The sequence below is a fragment of the Odocoileus virginianus genome, chromosome 18 (assembly GCF_023699985.2).
Source record: "Odocoileus virginianus isolate 20LAN1187 ecotype Illinois chromosome 18, Ovbor_1.2, whole genome shotgun sequence".
Taxonomy (NCBI): Eukaryota; Metazoa; Chordata; class Mammalia; order Artiodactyla; family Cervidae; genus Odocoileus; species Odocoileus virginianus.
In genome coordinates, this window is record NC_069691.1 from 11,500,572 (window position 1) to 11,523,517 (window position 22,946).

At 39.3% G+C, this 22,946-nt stretch overlaps 1 protein-coding gene across 1 annotated transcript in view; it reads right to left on the reverse strand.

Annotated features, from left to right (window-relative positions):
• Positions 1-5,316: 5,316 nt before the first annotated feature.
• The window catches only part of RORB (RAR related orphan receptor B), a 204,130-nt gene continuing 186,500 nt past the window's right edge, over positions 5,317-22,946 (reverse strand). Inside the window, exons 9-10 of the mRNA XM_020915474.2 lie at positions 22,420-22,532; positions 5,317-11,461 (exon numbers count right to left, since the gene is read on the reverse strand). Coding sequence (XP_020771133.1) covers positions 11,306-11,461; positions 22,420-22,532 — 269 coding nt within the window. The 3' untranslated portion in view covers positions 5,317-11,305. The remainder of the gene's footprint in view (positions 11,462-22,419; positions 22,533-22,946) is intronic.

Here is a 22,946-nt window from a genome sequence, read left to right on the forward strand (position 1 = left end):
TATCACAATGCCTTGCATTTGGAAATTGTTATCCCTGACTTCTGGGGACGAGCAGAAAAATAGTTAATATAATCTATGTGAAAAACCAGTGTGAAAAAGATTTACTGCTTGTTTTGAGCAAATGTTTGTGCTCTTTCTTTGAAGAGTCTATTTTTAAAGAGTTTTACTGCATAGTCCATTGAGGGCAATGAGACGGACATTTATTCTTGTCAGGGTGAAGGGGAATGGATGTGTGAATGAAGTAAAAGCTGGAAGTTGGATGAAAGTGTTTAGATAGCTTCTGGAATGGGAATTAGAAAGAGCAATCTTACTGCTACCTTGAACCTGTCCAGATAAGACATTTAAGTTCTGCTGTGAAATATCAGAGTATTTTCCACAGAATAGTGCCATTTAGCTATCTGAGAGTTGAATCTCCACAAGTTCATAGAGAGTACTTTTAAGAATTTAATTCCTGATTTCAGGGAGGAGCAGTGTATTGGAGAGGAGAATTTAGTGCAAGATCTCAGAGAAACCTCCCCTTTTTTTATTATGCTGAAATAATTAGTTTTAGTGGAAAGAATCAGTAAAGATGAAGATATTATTTCATTTGGATGATGTAGAATTAAGTGAAAGTGCAAGTGGTAGTCTCTCACTAGTGTTCGACTCTTTGTGACTCCCTGGTCTGTACCCCACCAGGCTCCTCTGTCCATGGAATTCTCCAGGCAAGAATACTGGAGTGGGTTGCCATTCTCTTCTCCGAGGGATCTTCCTGACCCAGGGATTGAACCTGGGTCTCCTGCATTGCAGGCAGATGCCTTACTGTCTGCGCCCCTAGGGAGTCCCTAGGTAGAATTTAGATATGTGCCAAAATGTTATTTGAGGGGAGGAATTATTTTAGTAGATAATATTATTATGACTGCGAAAACTAGAAACATCTAGAGCTCAATGGCTTTAAGTACAAGACCCACATTTCTTGTGCTTAAGATCCTCCCCCCAAAAATCAAGTTTCTACACACATCATATTTTCATATAATCTGTCTAGTATGTACGCGGAATTTCACCATGTAATGAACAAAAGTTCCCTGACCAATGGTGTAGATGTGGCATTTCAAATTTCTGCAGATTGAGGGTCATGAGAGTTACTATTTATTTGAGGAAAATCTTTCCTGACTTTGCTTTCCCCTCTAACCTACCCCAACCCTCAGTCAGTTCCATCCCTCCTTAAAAATGTTTTATCTTCCCAAAGGGAAAGTTCAAATGGCATTTTACCTGAGCATGTTAGAGAACTGCAGGGCTTCAGATTTGTGAAATGTGGTAAGGATGGAAAGTTCAGAGGAGGAAGTGGTTAACAAATCCTTCATGATCCTACATGATAGCTCAGAAGGGAGCGCAGCTCCAGGAAAACTTCCCTGCCATTTGGTAAATCCCTTCTGCTGCTGCTTGGAGCTCTAAAGTGATGATTAATTCCATTCTCCATCCTCCTGGTTAAATACTTTTAGCTGGCTATGCAAAAGTGTTATAATTCTCTTAGTTCATGTTTAATATACAAGTAGGGTATTGGCCCCTGTAGCTGTAACTAGTATAACAGTTGTAATAAAGTTTATCTTTTATAGTTATTTGTGTTAAACTTTTGCCCTCTTGTATAAGCACCTTTCTTGGACCTAGAGCATAGATCCATAAGGCAGAGTCTATATCATATTTCGCAATTATATTCCCAGTGCATAGTACCTGGCATATATTAATGGAAATGAATATTCATTGAATGAGTGTTTGTTGCAGTATCTCATAGGAAATCAGGTTAGAGACATCCGTGGATTCCTTTCACATTTGTGTCAGGATTACTGAGGGTTTCCCATTCCAGTTTCCCTTTCCCCATGGTTACACAGGTAGACTGCATTTCCCTTAACCTTTACTATTATGTGGTACTGTGGGGTTAATTCTGATTCATGGAATGTGTGTAGGCCTGGCCCATCCAACCTCCTGTGTAATCCTTCAAGCTCTCTCTTGCTCCCCTCATCTGGCCACATGCAAAGTATCCAGTGATTAAGATGACATCTAAGATGACATTTGGCCTATTGTTGTGACTGCTGCAACAGGAACACATGGTTACAACTATAATGGGTTCCATCTCTTAAAAAGCAGTATCTTCTCTAAAATTTCCTATTTGTACAGTGACATAGCTCAAGAATTCATCAGTTCTCTAGATTCTGTTCTTATTGATGAGACTTTGTGATTTGATGAAACCAGACTGATATTTGAGAGGAATATTCCGAGGCCAGGCTTTTATGTCTCCCTGGTCTCTCTGTTTGCTTCCTGCCTTGCTGAGTTTTCTGTGAAAAATCTGGAAAATTAAGTCTAACCTCTAATATCCACTCAGGCTTCTTCCCTTATTGCTTTTGGTTAAATCTTTGTAGAAAGAAAGGGAAAGAGCTTTCCAGTGCTCTTTGACAATGGGCTATTGTTTCCCTCTTACTGCTTATGGTAAAAAGCATATCTGTATCTGTGCCTCTGCTGGAGGATCCAGTGAGATGACAGGATAGACCATTGGGAAACTAAAATTACAAAAGGAGGATGAACCCCAATGCATAGTCGCCGCATTTACTGAATGCTTACACTATGCCATGTTCTACTCCATGAACTTGGGAGACATAAAATCTGTGAGGCACAGCCATCTAGAATTCTGTAGTCTTTTAACTAGTTAAGCTTAGCTAGTTCAAATTTAGAAAACAGATAAAATTTTTATAGCACAGTTTGGTAATTTGAGACACCTCTCTACCAAGATGACAGCACAGGGTTTACTTCACTTCTGCCTCATCTTTATTTGGGTCAAGGAGTTGCTACTTGGGAGTATGAGGCCAAACCCTGGCTACTCCTTTGATACCTGAAATGCCTCATTCCTGGTGTGATTATGGAAACATGCTGCCAGTTCTTACTTTTAAATAAAAAAGAAGACCTATGAATGAAACAAAGCTTTGAGCACAAAAAGGGCTTAATTCATAATTTTAGTAATGCTATCAAAGGTTAATCATTGTCATCTTATATGATCCAACCTCAATTTTAAAAACAGTAAATTTCATTATGTGTTTCAATCCTGCTTAAATCTAGGTTTCTAACAAAACTCGAGATGATTTTATAGTTAAGATTCTGTGATCTATTGTTGGTGACAATTGACCTGAGCCTGGGATAGGTTGTGTTAATATATTTGATGTCTCTAACTAGTCACTTGAAGACTTGATTAGAAAACAAGGGACAAGTGGTACCCTCATGGAAACATCAGTGTATTTCTCTGTTTCAAGAGATCTGAGATGATCTTGAGTTAAGATTCCCACAGGGGATCTGGATGTCTTGAAACATACGTATTTCAAGGGTTTCTGCTGGTTCCAAAGGCTGAAGTTGGGAGAGACTCTGTAGAAGAAAGGCTTTCTGATGCTTATCCTATCATATGGGCCAGTGGTTCTAGTTTTAAAATCTATTAAATCTTGCTTTAAACTACATTTCTCAGAACATGCCAGCTCTAGGGACCCCAACCTGCAATAGCTTCTGAGCACCTAAAAAATCGCTGTCATCTCTTAGAACTGCTTTTTAAAAAACATAACTGTGAGTCTGGGATTAGCCTCAATCACTTCTTACTACAGCTTCAAATAAGAATCAGAGCATTCCTATGTTGGTGAGCATTGATTTTGGTGATGCTTTGCTTAAAAAAAAAATCAGATGAGAGGCTTAACTATTAATTATTATCTGAAAACTTCCATCTATTTCAAATGTGCTATAACACTTCAGCAGGAAAGGAGTGGCTCATGACTCAGCTAGGTAGGGCTTCGTTTTATGAAAGTTCTAGAAAAGTAGGGCTATTAGCGTTATTTTAGTTAGTATCTTAGAGAGGTGTTCTCATTTTAACTGCAACTTGGTAAGCTATTTGGCTAGAATGAAGCCTGGGTCTTTTCTCAATGAGCATTTCTAACTCAGACTAGGTCCATGAGGACACAAGACTTTCCAGAAAAAAAAAAATCACCCAGTATTTACTGGAAAAAAAGGGCAATTTTGTAAGTTGGAACCCATGGAATAATATTTTCAAAGCCAAATCTATCTATCTACTTTATAGCCTCCTTGTTTCCTGTGTGAGAAAAAGAAAATAATGAGGCCAGACTTTTTTCCTTTTTCTTCTTTTAATTTTGTTCAGCATTAAAGGAGGGAACTTCATAAACATTGATTGTCATTTACAGAAAACATTCAGAAATCATGTGTGCATTATCCAGGGAATGCTAACAGTATTCAACTAATAATTTACAGGACATAAAATAAGGACAAAAACCTATTACATTCTAAAGTAATATAAAACTCTTTTTTTTAATTGTTAGGGAGTGCTGTTTTATTCTAGTATATTTATAATAAAAAACTCAATGCTTACTTCCTAAATGACTCAGGCTGCAGTTTTACTCACATACACAGAAATTAGGGCTTACGTATTAAACAAGGAGAGAGAGATCAGAAAACTGTAGATTTAAAAACTACATATGTCACTGGGTTTATTTGTAGTTTGCCTTTTGCCCCTATCAGCCAATAATAATGCATGTAATAATGTAAGTTAAGCTCCAGAAAAATCAAAGTCTCTAGGAGGCATTATTTCTTTAAAAAAAGAATAATTATTATGCTTTTTAGAGTGAATACTTTTATTTTACATAGTCTGGCAATGCAGGTTGTATGCGTTGCTAGCAATGACACGCGTGCTAGTAAGAGATGCAAGCTGCACATTCCAGGTGCAGTGGTGGTTGGTAGGTACAGCCAAGCCCCAAACCATATGGTTTCAACGTTGGAGGACTCGGAGCTCTGCTCTCTACTTGACACGTGTGGGCTGGAGCTCAGGTAAAAACATTAAATCTCTGAATGTTGGAAGTACCTGAAAATTATTTCTCTCAATCCTAAAAGCAAGGAATTATTGTCAGGGATTTCAAAAATATTGGAAAGTCTCATTTAAATCTAAATATCTTTTTTTTATTATAAATCGATCATCATAAAATATTAGCCTTTTAAAGTTGTGTTTGGGATGCAGGAAAAGCATCAGACGCATCAGACTTGCTCCTGCCTGTCTTGTTACAGCTCATGACACCTTCAACTTTCCGCCCTCTCAGTTTCCCCCCACCCTCCCCAGGTTCTTGACAACATTTATTTGGTAAAGGTCAGTTATGGCTTCAGCAAATGAGTGATCTGACCTTAGGTTATTAATACGAAATAAATGTGTACAAAAATATTTTGTTCATCAGAAAGCAGAGTTTGTTTTCCTTAAGCTATTCCGTGCAGAAAGGATATGGACTAAGCCGTTTGCTACGAGGAAAGAGGACTTACTCAGGCAACATTTTTTTTTTTCTTTTTTTAAAAATTTTCCTTTTTCATGTTGTCTGGTTTAGATAGAGTTTACAGGTCTTAGGGAAATCTTCAATACAGATTCTTTGGAGCAGATTTCATTGACAGCCCTGTCCCTTTCTCAGCTGTCTTACAAAAGGAAGCATACACTTAACACCAATGACCCATCAAGATGCTTAAACCATTACAACCAGTTTCTGAGGAGTACGTAACACGCAGAAAGGAAGCAAGTACATATTCGCTCTTTGTTGGTTTTTCCCCCTCTAAAAAAATCATTACAAAGTCTTATGCTTAAACAGAGACATATAAAAATCAGTGTATTCACTGTCTCCAGTTATTTACAGCAAAAATTACAGAGACAGCATACATCATATTAGACCTTCCACAAGCATATATTAAAAGTAATTACATCTGAAAAAATATTTTTATTTTCCTCTACATTTCTACAATACATACTCAATTTTCTATAGGTGTAGTTTTCATTCCTGTGTGTGTGTGTGTGTGTGTGTGTGTGAATCAGATGAAGCAGACGGTACCGTCTTGGGGGTGTGGTCCGGAGCTTCTCTGACACTAGTGTGTGTCTGTGTTCGGTCATGACCCAGGCAGGCCTCTGCCCTCCATCAGCCACTGCCTGAAGAGTGTGGTTTCCACTGCCTGAAGAGTGTGGTTGAACAGGAGGATCACGCTGCCCAGCGGGGGCGCACAGCCCCTGCGCTTCCCCCAGCCGGGTCTATTCAATCTCAGTCACCTTGTGCTTTATTTTTGGCGGTAAGAACCATCACTCAGCTGCTCTGTCTGCTCCACTGGAGGTCGTGCTTACAGTCACGCCGGAGGCAAAGAAAGATTACTATGGCCAGTTCGCTTCGGAGGAATTTCAACAGCTAAGGAAAAAAGTGCACGAACAGACCACCCCTATCGGCTGCAAAGAAATCCATAGTCCCTCACTTCAGAACAATGGAGGACTACGTTACCGTGACTGTGGAATACATTCTTTAGACACAACCAAGGGAAAAATAAGAACTTGCAGATTATGAAACCGCACATTTAAAGACGCACACCAAGACTCAAAAGCATAAAAATTGTGCATTGGACTTCCAGAACAAGAAAGTGGCAAGAAATCCAATCACCTGACTCTATGAAGCTGAAAGTTTGGGCAAAACAGAGTGTCTTTTATAAGCCATCATGAAATTATTTTCATTTTCAGATTGTTTGCCATTTTTAAAGCCGACCTCTTACTATATCCTCTAGTCAAATATGGAAATCAAATTAAGTGTCAGAAGAGCAAGACCTCTTGCCCCTGAACCCGACTCTAATGTCACCCAGAGTTGTATCTGGTTGGACTTGCTCCAGTCAGATAGGCCCCGAGATTGGATTTTCAGGGCTTGTGACTGCCTTCTGCCCTGAGACATGTTTGTTTGGTCTGCACTAAGCCTTGAATCAACTGACATTTACGACTCAAGAGATTGCATAAGATTTAGAAACTTTAGACTCTTGGATGCCCCTTTTCATTGGGGCATATCCTTGCTAGCTTCCCACCAGACTGCTTCACTCATTTGCATCAACTCCCTGGCCCTCTTAGACTGTTGAATTTTTAACCTTAGCTTTAAACAAACATGTTTCTCTGGTCCTGAGATACTCCCCTACCACCAACCCCAAAAGGATGCCAGCTCTTGTCTAAAGACACACGTGGCTGCCCATATCAGATTGCTGTTTGGATTAGCAGTTGGGAACAGAAAATCAAATACCACTTCATCTAAAGCAGATGGTGGGACTTCCGCTCTCGTTAGAGGGGACTCTGTGCAGAGTGTCACTACAGATGCACACTTTCAAGTTATTGCTGTTCTCTTGAACGGTGGTTCCGTCAGGGCACAGATGCCCTTGTCTGAACTTACTGCCAATTGTAGTAGCTTCCAGAGAGAAAGGAATCAGGAAAATGTTATTTCTTCTAATTTCCAATAGCAGTAGAATTTTTCCATGCTTCTATGATAAATGGAAACAAAAACAGAATGAAACTGACATAATTTGCATCTGACTGATGACTTTGAAAAAAGCTGTTAAGTTGTGTCCTTGGGACATAAGATTGCTTTTGCAGTCAAGTCTGGTACACATGGGACTATAGAGAGTGAGCGTGAATTGACTATCCATGTGCGAAGTTTTCTACAAGCAGTTTAGCTTGACTGCTGGGAAGTTGTGTGTTGAGCAGGCAACTGTGATAGGACATGAACTAATGCCTACTGGCACCTACTGTTAACATCCAGAGTCTCTTAGATTCTATCAAAGAAATCTGATTACCTGAGACCCCTGTATTGTCTGTTTTTACCTACTGAGTGGTCCAAAGTCCTGAAGACACTTTTAAAATAAGGGAAATCCAGAAAGGGTATGTTTGTCAAATACATCTCCACCCTCAGTTTTCAATCTTTGGGGGGGTAAAAGAGCTGCAGAAAAAGGAATACAAAGAGGACCAGAGTCACAGACAGTTGGGACAGAGATGAGATGTTAGGCCAGATGTGGAATTCCTTATTCTCCTATGTTCCCTCAAAAACTTGCCTTTCTTTTCACAGACCACAAGTCTCCTCCTTTGTCAGGTGGTGAATGCCACTGACTTGTATAGGACTTGTATAGGAAGCTTGGGTTCTCTGGGAGATACATATTCCTATAAATGGGGCAACTGGATCATTTGGCTCTTAGGAGATTTTAGAAAATGAAGCTAAGTTGTTCTTACTCATGAGCAATTTTTCAGCAAGTCCAAACACAGAAGTAAATTCAGCTTACAGCATGAAGTTACCCCTCATTGGTCTGAAAGCCTTGTCAGAGTGGTTCTGTCATTGGCATGTTTAATTTGTGCCATTTACATTTTGTGGTCATTTTCCTGTTTTTCCCCTCCTTCTTGGTGCACCTTGTTTTTTAAAAACAAAACAAAACAAAACATCCCTGAGTGGAAGCAGTGCAACATCTGCATCAAGCAGTGATTGTCATTTACGAAGCAGGAAGTGAAAAGCACAGATCCTGGGTCCTTTCTTCCAGCGCACACCTTATCATGAATGTGTTGCAAACACCCGTTAGTCTTCATGGGGAAGGGACAAAGGTTGCATGTGGTCAAGAAAGTTGTTAACCAAAATTTCAAAATACCTCCAGAGGTAGTCACAGGAGACATTCAAAGGGCAGCTTTTAAAGGTACTTTGTTACCACTGAACACATGACTTGGCTGTCTGTCAAGGGACAGATCTGGCAACTGTGGCAAAAATTGGAAATCTCTTTCCTCAACTGCAAGGGGCTGAGTGCTACTGGTTTCCACTGTTTTGCTCTGGTTCAGTTGTTAGCTGTTTCCTGTCCCCTAGCTTCAAAAGGTTCATGCCGTCCCAATGACATGATTGCACCAGTGGAAACAACACAAATTCAAATCCAGGACCTCCTGAGGCAGATGTGGGGAACAATCTTTTTCCTACATCACCCATGGGACAAGGGAGGGAAAATTCTCAGCCACTTCATCAATTGAGTCAATTTAAATCCTCTAAGGTAAATTGGAGGAAACAAATGGTTCCCTTTGCAACTGAGCAGGAATTACAGGCTGACAATAGGAAACACTAGTCCAACTGAACAATGAAAGCAAAGTTTGACATAAGTTCAAAGCTCAAAGGGAAACGCCAAGCAGACACATTAAGCATTGCCTATCACAAGCCAATCATAAAACATACATTGCATTTGGAAACAGCTTGGTTTAATTGAGTGCCTTCCATTACCCTGTTTTCCTAGCAATCAGTAAAGTAATCTTTCCATTAGAAGGAAATATGACTCTTGGAATTAATTCTTTATACAAAGAGCTAACAGGAGTGACATTTACACCGAAAAGAATTGAGTCCCTGTAGCAGCATAGTAAGCAGTCTACAGCTGTCTTCTTAGACGCTGAAGGTAATTGGGTTCAGTGTAGTTAAATTAATTGAATATAACAGTAGTTGAAAAAGGGATTCATTATTTTAAAGCCTTTTTTCTCCATTGGTTTGGAATTCATCAATCATGAGGTGGGAAAAGGCTCTGTTTTCTAAAAGACAAGATGAACACTACTGTTTGATCATCATTGAGCAGTGCTGTGGCATCTTGGAGATGGCTGTCAACCATCCAACTTCAGGAGAGCGTAAGAGATTAAAAAAAATCAGTTTCCATTGATGGAAACTTCACAAAGCAGGTGTGCATTTGTGTGTGTGTGTGTGTGTGTGTGTGTGTGTGTATGTGTGTGTGTGTGTGTGTGTTAGACAAGGAGATAAGGGCAGGTCTTCATGAGTTGATGGCCAGGCTACACTTACAGATCATAATTTTCCCTGTCTTATACACAAACCTCCTCTCTAGATCCCTTTTAAAAACTCTTATTTGGGGTCAAATGAGACTAAAGTCATAGGCCTCCAGAACACAGGCAGAACAAACTCCTTGGGATTTATGTTTTTCTGGTGATCACTTTGATTGGAGGGCAAGTGGGGAAGTGAGATCTTGTATTAGGAAATCCGTTGTCTAATCCTGATCTCACCTCTGGCATTCTGTACTTTTAAAAGTTGCTAAAAGAATAACCCCAGGGTAGATGGATGATGCAATTTCAAACGGCACCAGAAATGGTTTTGGCTTTGGGGTGCATTCGTTCTGTAGAATAACACAGATCTTTTATTCTAATATATCAATGTTTTGCTATATTTTTATAATATAGCATTTTTGAGTTGAAAAAATTAGAGGTCCCAGACTAGAAGAACATAGAAAGTCCTGCCTCCCCCTTTATTTATTGCTGCTTTTTTTCTAACAAACTTATTAAAGAGAATGAACATAAAGAACTACTTCTTTGCTTTGTATGTTCTCTTTCTAATTCTTTGCAAAAGAGATAAAAAGTTTACATGAAATGGTATTAGGACCCTGGGTTCTGATTTACTCTTTTACTCTAATTTTTTTTAGAAAAAATTGCTGGTGGTCATAATCTACCGGCTGTATTTCTCTGTTGAAGATACAATAAGCACCAAAATCAAGTTTCTCTCACAACTTGAAATTCAAAGAAAAAAAGGTGGTTTTTGTGTCCTGATGAAAAATAGGATATATCTGTCGTTTGGTCAAAAAGGCCCTGGACTCCACAATGTTTTCTGTGGCCTAATTCTTAAAACAGGAAAATGGCTCAAAATAGTTATTATTATTTTTTTCCCCAATATGTACCATCTTGACAAGGCTTTGATGTCATTGATTGAAACAGAGTTTTTCTACAGAGGTCATGCGTTATATTTATTCCTTTGTCGACTTATTTCTGAATTGGTACCATTCTGCTATTAACTGCAGATGAAAACTCTGGCTGGAAAAACAAAATCCTGATTGTCTAACATAAAGGTAACATATAACACAGAAGGTAAATAACATAAGAGCGCCTGACTGAACCTCCTTTGCTAGTAGGTATGATATTTTAAGCCACAGTGCATGTGTGTGTATAAGTAATAGTCATATATAATATTCTCAGATATTATATACTTATCACATACCTGCACAGTGCTTTCCAAGACAGCTACAAATTTACACATGCATCGCCTATCTAAAAACATAGAAATCAGTAAGCCTATTAAGTGGAGTTTTCTTAAATTATATTTGAACAATCAACAGGAAAAGTAATCATGTAAAGTACTGCTCTGTTCTTGTATATATCTACAATAAAATTCTATAAACAGTTGTTTCCCCAAACATACCTGAATAAAATTAAAAAAAGATAACACCCAGTGTCCTATATTTGTATATTTATGGTCATTTCAAAAACAAACAAACAAATAAAAGAGCCCCACTCAGGTGCATATTTACATTCTTCAAACTGTAGCGGTGAAAAATAATTCTATTAAGTGCAGGACATTCCTAATGTTGCAGTAGTGACATTTTTCTTAAGTCTTCATGAACACATTGCTTTTGTCTTAATGGTGATGCATTCCACGACTATGAGACAGTTCGCTTGTCGCCTTCACTTGCAGACGGTGGCACAGTCAGGATTAAAGAGCTCCTTGTACAACGGAGGAAAGAGTGTATTCACTATGTCTGGATGCGATTGCTTAAATACCTGCAGCTTCTCCCCGTGCAAGTTGCAAACTGCTGTGATGGTTGGTATCTTGGCTATTAGCTGCAGAGTGGAGAGACAGGGAAGGAGACAAAGAGGAAAGCTCATTAGCGCTCTGTCTCCTGAATCAGTGTCCTTCCTGGCCCCAGATGAAGGGAACTGACTTTGGAAAAAGATGTTCAAAAAGAAAGAGGGCTCACTTTCAGCTTCTCCTTTAGAACAAAACAAAACAAAACAAAACACCTTCCTCCCCCACTCTCTAAAGAGAAAATAAGAAGGAAAGAAAGCAGGACCAAGCTTCCTAGTTCATTGTTCTTATAGAAAGTATGTATGGAAGGGAGTTTAGTCTAATCATTAGGAGGAGGTGCTGGCTGGGCAGGCTGACTAGGTTGGAATCCTGGTTCTAAAACAGCTAAATGGCTGTGTGTCTGTGACACACACTGTGTCTCAGTCTCCTCATTTGTAAAATGGACTTACTCATAGCATCTATTTCATTGAGTTGTTGTATAAACCAAGTGATGAAATTAATATGAAAGTGCTAAGAATACTGTAGGCATGAAACACAATTAGCAAATATCCTTATCTACCATTTCCCATAGATTTTTAAACATGAATGTCAGATGTTTAGTTTTGGACGATGACAGTGTTAGAAAGGTACAACATAAATCATATGAGGTGTAATTCACAGTGATCTGGACTGCTTTGCTGTCAAGGTCACTAGCCTGCCACTATCCTTCTAATCCTTTGCCACTTTAATGCATAAAATGAAACCTATATTTAATCAAGGGAGAATTTGGGAGGTCACTGGCACTCAGCTTCCTTGGGGAGGTGTTTTAAAAAGTCATGGGAGAACATCCACTTATTTATTTTTTTTGAGAACATCCACTTATAACTGTTAGGTTTTGATATGTTAGTATCATGTAAGATATAATTTTTTTAAATTTAAATACTCAGAAGACAGTGTTTTAATCATTTAAAATACCCATAGTTTGTTAAATGCTATGTATGTCTTCAGGTTCTGGACAATTCTAGCTTTTAACACACTTATAATTCTGAAACACTTAGAATCCATCATTTAGTGTCAAAATTGCTTAAAACGAAGTATCATTGTGATCAAATTGCTGTGGGAATATGAAATACTCTCATATAGATAATACTTTTACAAAAGATAAGCTTGATAGTTCATATAGTTGACCAAAGGTACACTTGAAAGCAATGATGAAATAAAATAAACCCATCTAATCACCAATTAGGCTCACTGCTCTCCCTACCCTATTCAATAATAAGAAACCAGTTCAGCCTTTGAAGTAAAGGAGGAAATAGATAATTAGTTACTTTGTGACTTTTCAAAATCAGAAATTTCCACTCTTTCATTAACTTTCCTTTTAACAACTAATGACTATATAACCATACTATGAGCCATTTAAAAATAGCACCAGGATTAGAGCTGTTGACATATTCATTAAAGGGATCTAGAACACACAAAGAAGTCGGGTTCAGAATTTTCAGTTCACTGCCATTTAGTCATAGGGATAGAAATGGAAAAAAAAAAAGAACTGTAGAATCTTTACAGAATGAATGTTAAATTTTAGACTGAGAATCAGGACTTTTCAACATTATGAGGTACTTAAAGTGGTAGCAGACACTTCTACTAGACACCAGAATTCACAAAACAGTAGTGATATGCTTATAATCTATGTGGGGAGACAGAAGAATATGACCACAGTCAAAAGCAGACTGAAAACCTATGGCGAGTGCCATGGAGGAACGATGCTAGGAGAAGTGGTAGATAATAGGATGCTCTGACTTCTTCAAGGCAGACACTTCTAAGAAAGGGCCATTTAAGCTGGGCTCTGAAGGGAGAGAGAGAGAGCTAACCAGATGCTGGGGCTGGGGGGTGTATAATATGTTCCAGGATCATATGTGGTATTAGAACTAAAAGAAGTTCAGTGTCCCTGGGGCAGTGGGTGAGCATGTTTAAGGATAAAGCTGGGGAGGCTGCATAGTCAGGTTATGCTAGGTCTCACGGTCTCTGTTAAGGTCTTTGGAAGAATTTTAAGAAAGATGATCAGAATCCCATTCTGAAAGATTTGATTTGAATCCTGGCGGAAAGCTGTGTCTTTTCTATATTTTCATAGGTAAAGAGTGTACAAATGTCCACTCACTAGAGTCCCTTGGGAAATTATTCAAGCTTTCTTAGCCAGCTGGTTTACACAGAAGGAGACTGTAACAATTTCGGAACACTTCTTGCACATTACAATTCTCCCTGAAATAGCTACCGAATGCACAGAGGCTTTGAAAGCTTTCTATAATCATCTGCAGTTGAATTGATGATGTGCAGAGTTCGTAAAACACCCAGATGCAACTCTGTAATGCTTGTCAATCTTTGGTGTGTACAAGAATCGCTGGGGTGCTTCCTAAAAATGCAGATTACTGCAATCCACTTGTAGGGATTCTGTTTCATGAAACCTAGATGTGGAGCCCAGATTTCATGTTTGAAATACATATCCTGAGGATACTGGTGCACTGGGTCCATAGAATAGACTTTGAGAAGCACTGTTAAGAGGTTCAAATCTTATAAATTTACAACTGTTTTTTTTTTAAATTGACAAGTAAATTCTTTATAATATAAGAAACAGTCCTGGTAACTGAGTGTCAAGCTAGCTCCTTTTCTGGAGGCTGATAAGAAATTATCATGTCTAGAGAGGGAAGGTTTCATTTGCTTGGTTCTATTACTTTGGTGAGAGACAAGTAATGAAATTTCCTGAGTTCCCTATGAAACACAAATACTACATAAAGAGGATTAGTCTAGTGATAAAAATATGGGCTTTCAATGAGCCTGACTGTCTGCGTTTGAATCCCCGACTTGCTCTTTACAGTTGTGTTATCTTGGACAAGTCACTTAACCTATTAGCTTCTTTATCTGTCAGATGACAATTATGACAGTCCCTACCTCAGAGAGTTGTTGTAAGGGTTACGTGAGTCAATACAAACCACCTATGACAGTAATGCTTCCCTCAAGGAGAGAAAAATAATCAAGGTTATGCTTGTTCAGCCAAATAACACAGAGGACAGGAAACCAGCTTAGCTCCTAACCAAGCAACCAAAATTGATTCTCTATATATTGTATGTTTGCTTCCTAGATCGCTCAGCAGTAAAGAATCTACCTACAATGCAGGAGCTGCAGGAGATGCAGGTTTGATCCCTGGGTCAGGAAGATCCCCTGGAGGAGGAAATGGCAACCCACTCCAGTATTCTTGCCAGCATAATCCCACAGACAGAGGAGCCCGGTGGGCTACAGTCCATGGGGTTGCGAAGAGTCGGGCATGACAAGTGACTGAGAACACACACACGTATTGTGTGTTGGGGTTTCCCCAGGTAGCTCAGTAGTAAAGAATCCTCCTGCAAATGCAGAAGACAAAGGAGAAGTGGGTTCAAACCCTAGGTTGAGAAGATATTATGTACTGACTGCAGCTGGGAAACCCCCATGTCGAAAGGAGCTCAGAGAAGCCTCAGCAGCAGTTGAAGGTTCAACAACTTTTTAAATAGCCGGGATGGTGATCTAGAAGCACTTGGAGATGGAAGGGGTAGTTGATTTCAAATCCTCATGAGATTTCATCATGTTTAAATAATACTCATGGCAGGAATAGACAGAGGGTCTAGAAAAAGGCATTTTCACACACATCTACTCATCTCACTCTCTTATGATAAACATTTCTTGTAAGAAGGAAGCTTCAGCTTATACCTACAGGGGTCTACAAAGAGAAAAATAGCTGTTTGAGAAGAGAAAATAATCCTATGCTTCTTTCGAGAAGGTGGTTTTATGAGAAAGCCCACAATTTTATAATTGGCACATTTGATGTTGAAAAAAGGTAACATGCAAAGGTGAAAACTGGAGATCATGTTCATGTGGGCTTTCAAGCCATCATGATGCCCTCCAACATGAAGCAAGAAGTCAACAATGGCTTGATTAAAGCAGAAGAAACCACAGAAGCACTGACAGAGACAGGAAATATCCAGTGAGGCCACACATTCATTCGTCTTCTCCATTCACTCTTTTTGGAGTTTTTGTTTAGCTAACTCTAGATATTTGGCTTAGACTTCCAACACTGAATTTGAGGTATCTGTTCAGGACACAGCCCTCTTCCACCATCCTTACACCATCCTGATATCCATGCTGTACGGGCTGTTTTCTCTACTCTGGGAATGGCTGACTAAAGTGGAAGCGGACACTTGCTTCAGCTGGGATTGGAATCTGGAATCAGATGGAGAGCCAGCAAATTACTTTCTAAATGTGCTTTCTGAATTACTTTCTAGTGACCTAAGGAGCTAAGAGCTAGCCATATTTCACCAAGACCAGGGAAGCAGAGAAAACTGGTATTCAGAGAGGGAGAAGAAGAAAGCAGGTACCTAAAGAAAGATAAACTTGTGAGATGAAGAATTCTGAAGGCTTCCTAATTTCTTGTCCCAGCATTTCCTGAATGGGGGCTGGATTTCTGACCTTGGGTTCCATGAGATTTCTCTCCATTAGTTTTATTATTTTCTTCTTGCTTTTCCTAGTGGGAGTTGGTTCTTGTTCCTTGTAACTCAAGAGTCCTAACCAATACATCAACTTGCAACTTCATGAGTGGGGAGTAACATCAAAACCTCTCTTCTGGAACTTCCCTGGTTGGTCCAGTGGTTTAAGGCTCAGAGCTTCCATCGCAGGGGGCACGGGTTCCATCCTTGGTCGGGGAACTAAGATACTGAATGTCTTATGGAATAGCCAAAAAAACAACACCTCTCTTTTTATCGACTAAATCTGACAGACAATCCCTAAAATTTCTGGGTTTGGGACCTGTAGTGTATGCCAGCAAACTATAAATGACTAACATGAGTTGAAATAATCTGATCTCTCTCAGGGATTCCTCAAGGAAACCACTCATGAGCCAAGACTGTGTATTATGCTTTGCTCCCTCCCCTGCATCTGGCACACAATACATACTCATGATACATGTAGGCTGAAGTAGAAAACTATTCCCTAAGGAAGCTATTTCTTGAGAATTGATTTGGAATTAGAAACCTTGGATGATCTGTTGGACTGTTTTCTGTAATCTTGCCTCTTCTTGCATTATTTTACAGGGTATATCCTACTTGAGGAAACCTGAGCAGGGCTTCTGGGGTGCTTGGTCTTACCTGGACAGTGTTACACTGCATGTAACATATGCAGTTACACTGGCATGTTAATTGCATGTTGATTCATTGAGCTAAACACTGACGAGTCAAGAACTTTCAGCACGTATGTTGTAGTTTAAGGAAGTACAGAAAATTTAAATGGAAAACAAATTCCTAACCAAATATGAAGGGGGACGGGGAGGCTCAGACCACGAGGCCACATCATCTGAGCAGGGACTCAAGTGGTGACTGGACAGACTGCTGTTCAAGATGAAACTGATGAATCCCAGGCCCACCTGCTAGGAATTCTAATGTGCCATCTAGTGTCCTGCACAAAAAATAAGCAGGCTTCAGGCATAAACATCCTATTATTAATCATGACATAGTCTCTTTTGATCTTACTGAGAAAGCAATGAAAATCATTGTAAATGACCCTTGGCAGTTTTCACTGATCTCTCAATCAGAGTTTGCTTGCTCCATAGACTCTATCTATGAGTCAACAGAGCTGGTTTTTTTTTTTTTTTCCCCTAAATCTGTATCCTAATAGTGCTTACTAAAGTGAGAGTGACTAGGAGTGATTTCTTTCAGATAAAAATCTCAATTATTAACACTGTGAAGTAGGGCTGTGTAAACTTTCCCTCATATAAGCTTTTATTTAGAAACTTGCTACAGTAGAAAAATTCCCCTCTGTATTGACGATAGTTTTGTTGTTCTGCCAGAAACAGAAAGCCTAATGGGAATGCTGACCCCTGGATGTGGGGTTTATAAACAGTGTATGCTTTGGGACTAGAATATCACCCTAAATTCAGTACTATAGTGCATCGAGTACTCATTGGAATCTGTAAGGCCTGGAGAAATCTGTCTGTTTATTCACTTACTGTAGTGGCAGAAGATCTAAAAGAATCCTTAAAACTACTGCACAAGACTGAATACTGGAAGGCAAAAGAAGATGTTAGAAGGAACCTTTGTTTTTCTCTTCTAGAGTCAAAGAATATTATACTGAAGGGACCTTAACGACCATCCAGTCCAACCTCCTTATTTAGGAGACAAAAAAAAAGTGAAGCCCAGAGAACAGATGGGCTGCCTCCCCTAGTCATATGGGGCTTAAAAATATATGTGTATATATGCATATACATATATACATACATATACATATATATGCATAGTAAGTGATAGTCACTCAGTCATGTCCAACTCTTTGTGACCCATGGACTGTGGCCTGCCAGCCTCCTCTCTCCATGGAATTCTCCAAGCAAGAATGCTGGAGTGGGTAGCTACTCCTCTCTCTGGGGGGATCTTCCTGAACCAGCAGTCAGATTCTCTACCATTTGAGCCACTAGAGAAGACCATATATGTACATACACGTTTAGTCGCTCAGTGGTATCTGACTCTGTGACCCCATGGACTGTAGCCTGCCAGGCTCCTCTGTCTATGGGATTTTCCAGACAAGAATACTGGAGTGGGTTGACATGTCCTTCTCCAATATGTATGTATTTCTTTTGTAGGCTTTAGTGAGAGTGACCAGTGTTATCTCATTTCCTCACTTCTCAAATGTGGGATCCAGCCAAATCTAACTATTATTCATAGTCTGCATACAGTTTATACTTTCTTATATATATATATATCATCACCACCATCACTTGGAATGCCATACTTCACCTCCCTAAACCTGTAGCTCCCATCCTCTGAAACAATATGCATTCCTCAGCGATTAGTTCAAATATACCCATTTCTTGGATAAAACATTTCCCTGCGGAAACAAAGTTTCTTCTGCCCACAGAAGCTACAGCAACAGCACTTACATATCGGTTATGAGTCATGTACCAGGCTTATATTTGATCTCATTCAGTCCTCAAAATAACCATATGACATCAATGCTATCTTTAATCTCATTTTACAAATAAGAAAACGGAGACACAGAGAGGTTAAGTCACTTGTGCAGAGTAACTAAGTTAGTTCTGATGGTTCATTATATATGTGCTACATATTATCATCATGATCATGAAAAGAGGAAACTGGATTATTTATTTTTACCTCATACAAACAAAAAAATAAACTGATTAATACACAGAAGTTGAGGACTTTTAGTTAATGGATTAAAATTCCTGAATTTAAAATCCTCTCCAGGTCCCAGTTTGGTCAAAAGTATAAGGCATTGCTACTTGAACTTTAATTTCAGGAAGTGGGCATGCAGAAAGTGTTTTGGAGACAGTTTTTTCCAGATGAAATCTAATGACTATGTCTGAACCCTGCACCTCACTTGAAACTGGCTACACCTGTTCAGGGTCAAACTGGCTGGCAGTATTAACAGTCTTTGTCCTTTGCACAGAAGCAGATCTACCCCGCATACAGCAGTCACATATGTGCACATTTTTCTGGAGATAGGTTTCATGCTGTGTGCCTGATTGCCCAGAGAGGTCACTCTTTTAGGGGTGTCATGGAGGCAGAAGAGCTCCATGGCTATGATGGTGAAAGAAGCAATTTCTGAAAATATGAAAAGTATCTGTGGTTTGGTGGGACAGTTTTCCTTGGATTTAGATAAAACTGTATTTCTTTTGGAGAGCGTGGGTTTGATGAGAGGGTGTCCCTATATGTCAATGGCGACATTGTCCTTAAGAGTATGAAGGCCGTCAGGAACTCAAGAGACTTGCCTGTCCCTTCCCTTTCCCCAACACAATTGAACCTGAGACTTAGACAAATGCAGTGACTTATGCAAAACCACATGGTCCAGAGCAGGGAGAAATGAGAACCCAATTCTCATCCCATCTCACGGTCCCTCCACATTGGTTCACATAGTGTTAGTTGCTCAGTCATCGTTGGCTCTTTGTGATCCCATGGACTGTAGCCCACCAGGTTCTTTGTCCATGGAATTCTCCAGACAGGAATAAAGGAGTTGGTAGCCATTCCCTTCTCCAGGGAATCTTCCTGATCCAGGGAACGCACCTGGGTTTCCTGCATTGCAGGCAGATTCTTTACCCTCTGAGCCACCAGGGAAGCCCCTAGTTCACATAACATCCTATCAAATGATGACTGTTACAGTGAAAGGTCCACACAGAAACTCAATATCCACACATGACCAGTGGAAGCAATGCTTTGTCATTTGACTCCAGTGAATTTTATATAAGAAATTATCCTTTCTAACACTTTCTCTGATTCCCAGATTTACAACATTCTCTTTCCATAAGAAAAGAACTGAATGGATTTAACTTGACTTACTGTGGTGTTCGTTTCACAACAGATCAGTTCAGTTCAGTTGCTCAGTCATGTCCGAGTCTTTGTGAGTCGGACATGATTCTTCACAGCATATACACATATTGAATCATTATGTCATATACCTAAGCCTAATATAATGTTGTATGTTAATTATACTTAAAAAATAAAATAATTGTATACCTTTCCCACTAAAGATTGAAAAAGGAGAGTTAAGCTGACTTTATTTGGTGTTTTAATTTTTTTTTTTTATTACATATTTTTAACCAAAGAGCCTCTTGATGAAAGTGAAAGAGGAGAGTGAAAAAGTTGACTTAAAACTCAACATTCAGAAAACTAAGATCATGGTATCTGGTCCCATCACTTCATGGCAAATAGATGGGGAAACAGTGGAAACAGTGTCAGACTTTATTTTTGGAGGCTCCAAAATCACTGCAGATGGTGACTGCAGACATGAAATTAAAAGACATTCACTCCTTGAAGGAAAGTTATGACCAACTTAGACAGCATATTAAATAGCAGAGACATTACTTTGCCAACAAAGGTCCGTCTAGTCAAGGCTATGGTTTTTCCAGTGGTCATGTATGGATGTGATAGTTGGACTACAAAGAAAGCTGAGGGCCGAAGAATTGATGCTTTTGAACTATGGTGTTGGAGAAGACTCTTGAGAGTCCCTTGGACTGCAAGGATATCCAAACAGTCCATCCTAAAGGAGGTCAGTCGTGGGTGTTCATTGGAAGGACTGATGTTGAAGCTGAAACTCCAATATTCTGGCCACCTGATGTGAAGAGCTGACTCATTGGAAAAGACCCTGATGCTGGGAAAGATTGAGGGCAGGAGAAGAAGGGGACGACAGAGGATGAGATGGTTGGATGGCATCACCCACTCAATGGATGGATGGACTCTAGGAGTTGGGATGGACAGGGAGGCCTGGCATGCTGCAGTCTGTGGGGTCACAAAGAGTCAGACATGACTGAGTGATTGAACTGAACTGAATTTTTCATCTTCAATTTTTCTGTCTCCTTTCTACCCTCAAATACCTCAGATCACCATCAGGATACCAACCAAGTAGTAGAAAATGGTACAAGCACGTGGGTTACTGACTTGGGGAAGTAATAATCACCATGTCACAGTGTGTTAGAATTGATGCAGTGTATATATCTCACATGATCCTATACTTCTCTATAGGAGTTAGAAATTATAAACTTCATTTTACAGATGAAAGAACCATGGTTTTCTGATAAGAGGATGATCCCCTGAAATGGAATAGTTTTTGTCTAACTCTGGATTTTAGGGTGGTAAATATGGGGACCAAAGTCTTTGGGAGATCCAAATGCAGGAAACATTCTTCCTGCCAATATTAACTAACCAGAAGCATTTATGCATACATGCTACACAGCAATTAGAGAGACAGGTGCATATATCCACATTATCATCATTTCTGCCCAGTGTATCTGAAAGCATGTTGAAGTTTTGCTCTTACCTGGGAGAAAGAGCATGGGATTTGTCCTTGCCCACGTGATAAGTGACAAGTTACATCAAAGAGAACTATCACTCTATGGTGTAGAAATGTTCTTCCTAGTGATGTGTTAATTTTAGCAAAATGTTACCATAATGAAGCAGCATATTTAACTCATGGAGGTTTTTTATGGCAGTATTCTGTAAGTGCAAAGTAAAATCTGATCGTATCTCCAGCAGAGTCCCCCCCACCTTTTAAAATAAAGAACTTCAAGAGCAGAGTGGGAGAGTTTTAATGATAAAAATATAGAGTCAGTTAACTATCATCTTTGAGATTAAGCTCTACTTCTTAGTTGCTTAACCTCTAAAAAAATTCCAATTCTTAAGAAATTTAAGATACCTTAGGATCTAAAATAATGCTAGATATCATTAGAAAACTCCTTATTCCTCTTATGATCATTTTATGTTGGTACATAACTTCTTCCAGAATTCTTCTAAAGGATCACTATTTTTAATTAAGTTGAATTGTGAATGAAATGGAAAGCTTGTGCATGCAGTCTGCCCTTGAGATACTTCATTTTGAAAGAATCCCAGATTAGAAGTGAGGAGATTCGAGTTGAAGGAAAATTTACAAGGCATCAGTCTAATCTCCTCCTCTGGGTAGGACTGTCATTAACAACATATCTGAAAAGAAACAAGGTGGTATCTCTAAGAATCTGACCGATGACAGGGACCTCACTCCACTCAGTAGTCTACCTTCTGTTCAGCAGTTCTCATCAATTTATGGTTCTTCCTTATTTTGAATAAAAATCTAGCCATTCTTTTGTCTAGACCAGACTCCCAAGTGGCACAAAATGTCCTCTTTCTTCACATATGATTTTTGAAGACTTGTCTCCTCGCCTTTGTTCTTCAGATAAGCTTTTGTTCTTCAGATAAGCACCCTCAGTTCCTATAATGTGTCTTCCTCTATCTGGGGTTCAGACCCATCAATATCATCCTTGACTAAGAAGTTATTGTCCTCTCAACTCGTTATAGTTTCCTAGTGTCCCTTTTAAAATGCACACTCGAAGTTTATGCCACCTGTGGTAACCTTCAGATCTTGTTGCTGATGAGATATGTTCCTTGCCTTATGTGACTAGCCCTCCTCTGTTCAATGGGCTCTGTCAGTGACGGGGGGGGTCTGTGCTCTGAGGACCTACCTTCGCCAAGGTCTCATCATCCAGGTGATTCTTCTGAATCACATGTTGAAGTGCAAAATAAATTTTTTCCTGAAGCTTCTGGACCTTCCTTGGTTCTATCAGCCAGGCTCGGTCTGAGAAAGGAAAAGGGTGGGTAGGAAGGGGACAGAATGTAAGTTTTGTTGTATTTCACCTACATATGTAAGTGCTGAGATCTAGACCTAACTCAAATTGTCTAAATTGCTTCTGAAGACATGTAATTATTTTTCTAAAATGAACAGTTTATAAGCAATGCCATGAGGACAGTAATGTACAAAACGCTGGCAGGAAATCAGGGTGGAGGTAAAGACACAGTGATTCAAAGACACTCCGTGTGTCTTACTGTCTGTTGCAGTTTACATCTCTTACTCACTCTCTGGACATATGCTTAGATTTTCTTTCAAATTTAAGTTAATGATTTGTGAAGAAATGAATTATAGAAGTGAAGAAAATCTATTGTAAAGGAGCATTTTTGGTATTCAGGATCTCCCTTCTTTTATATAAGCTGT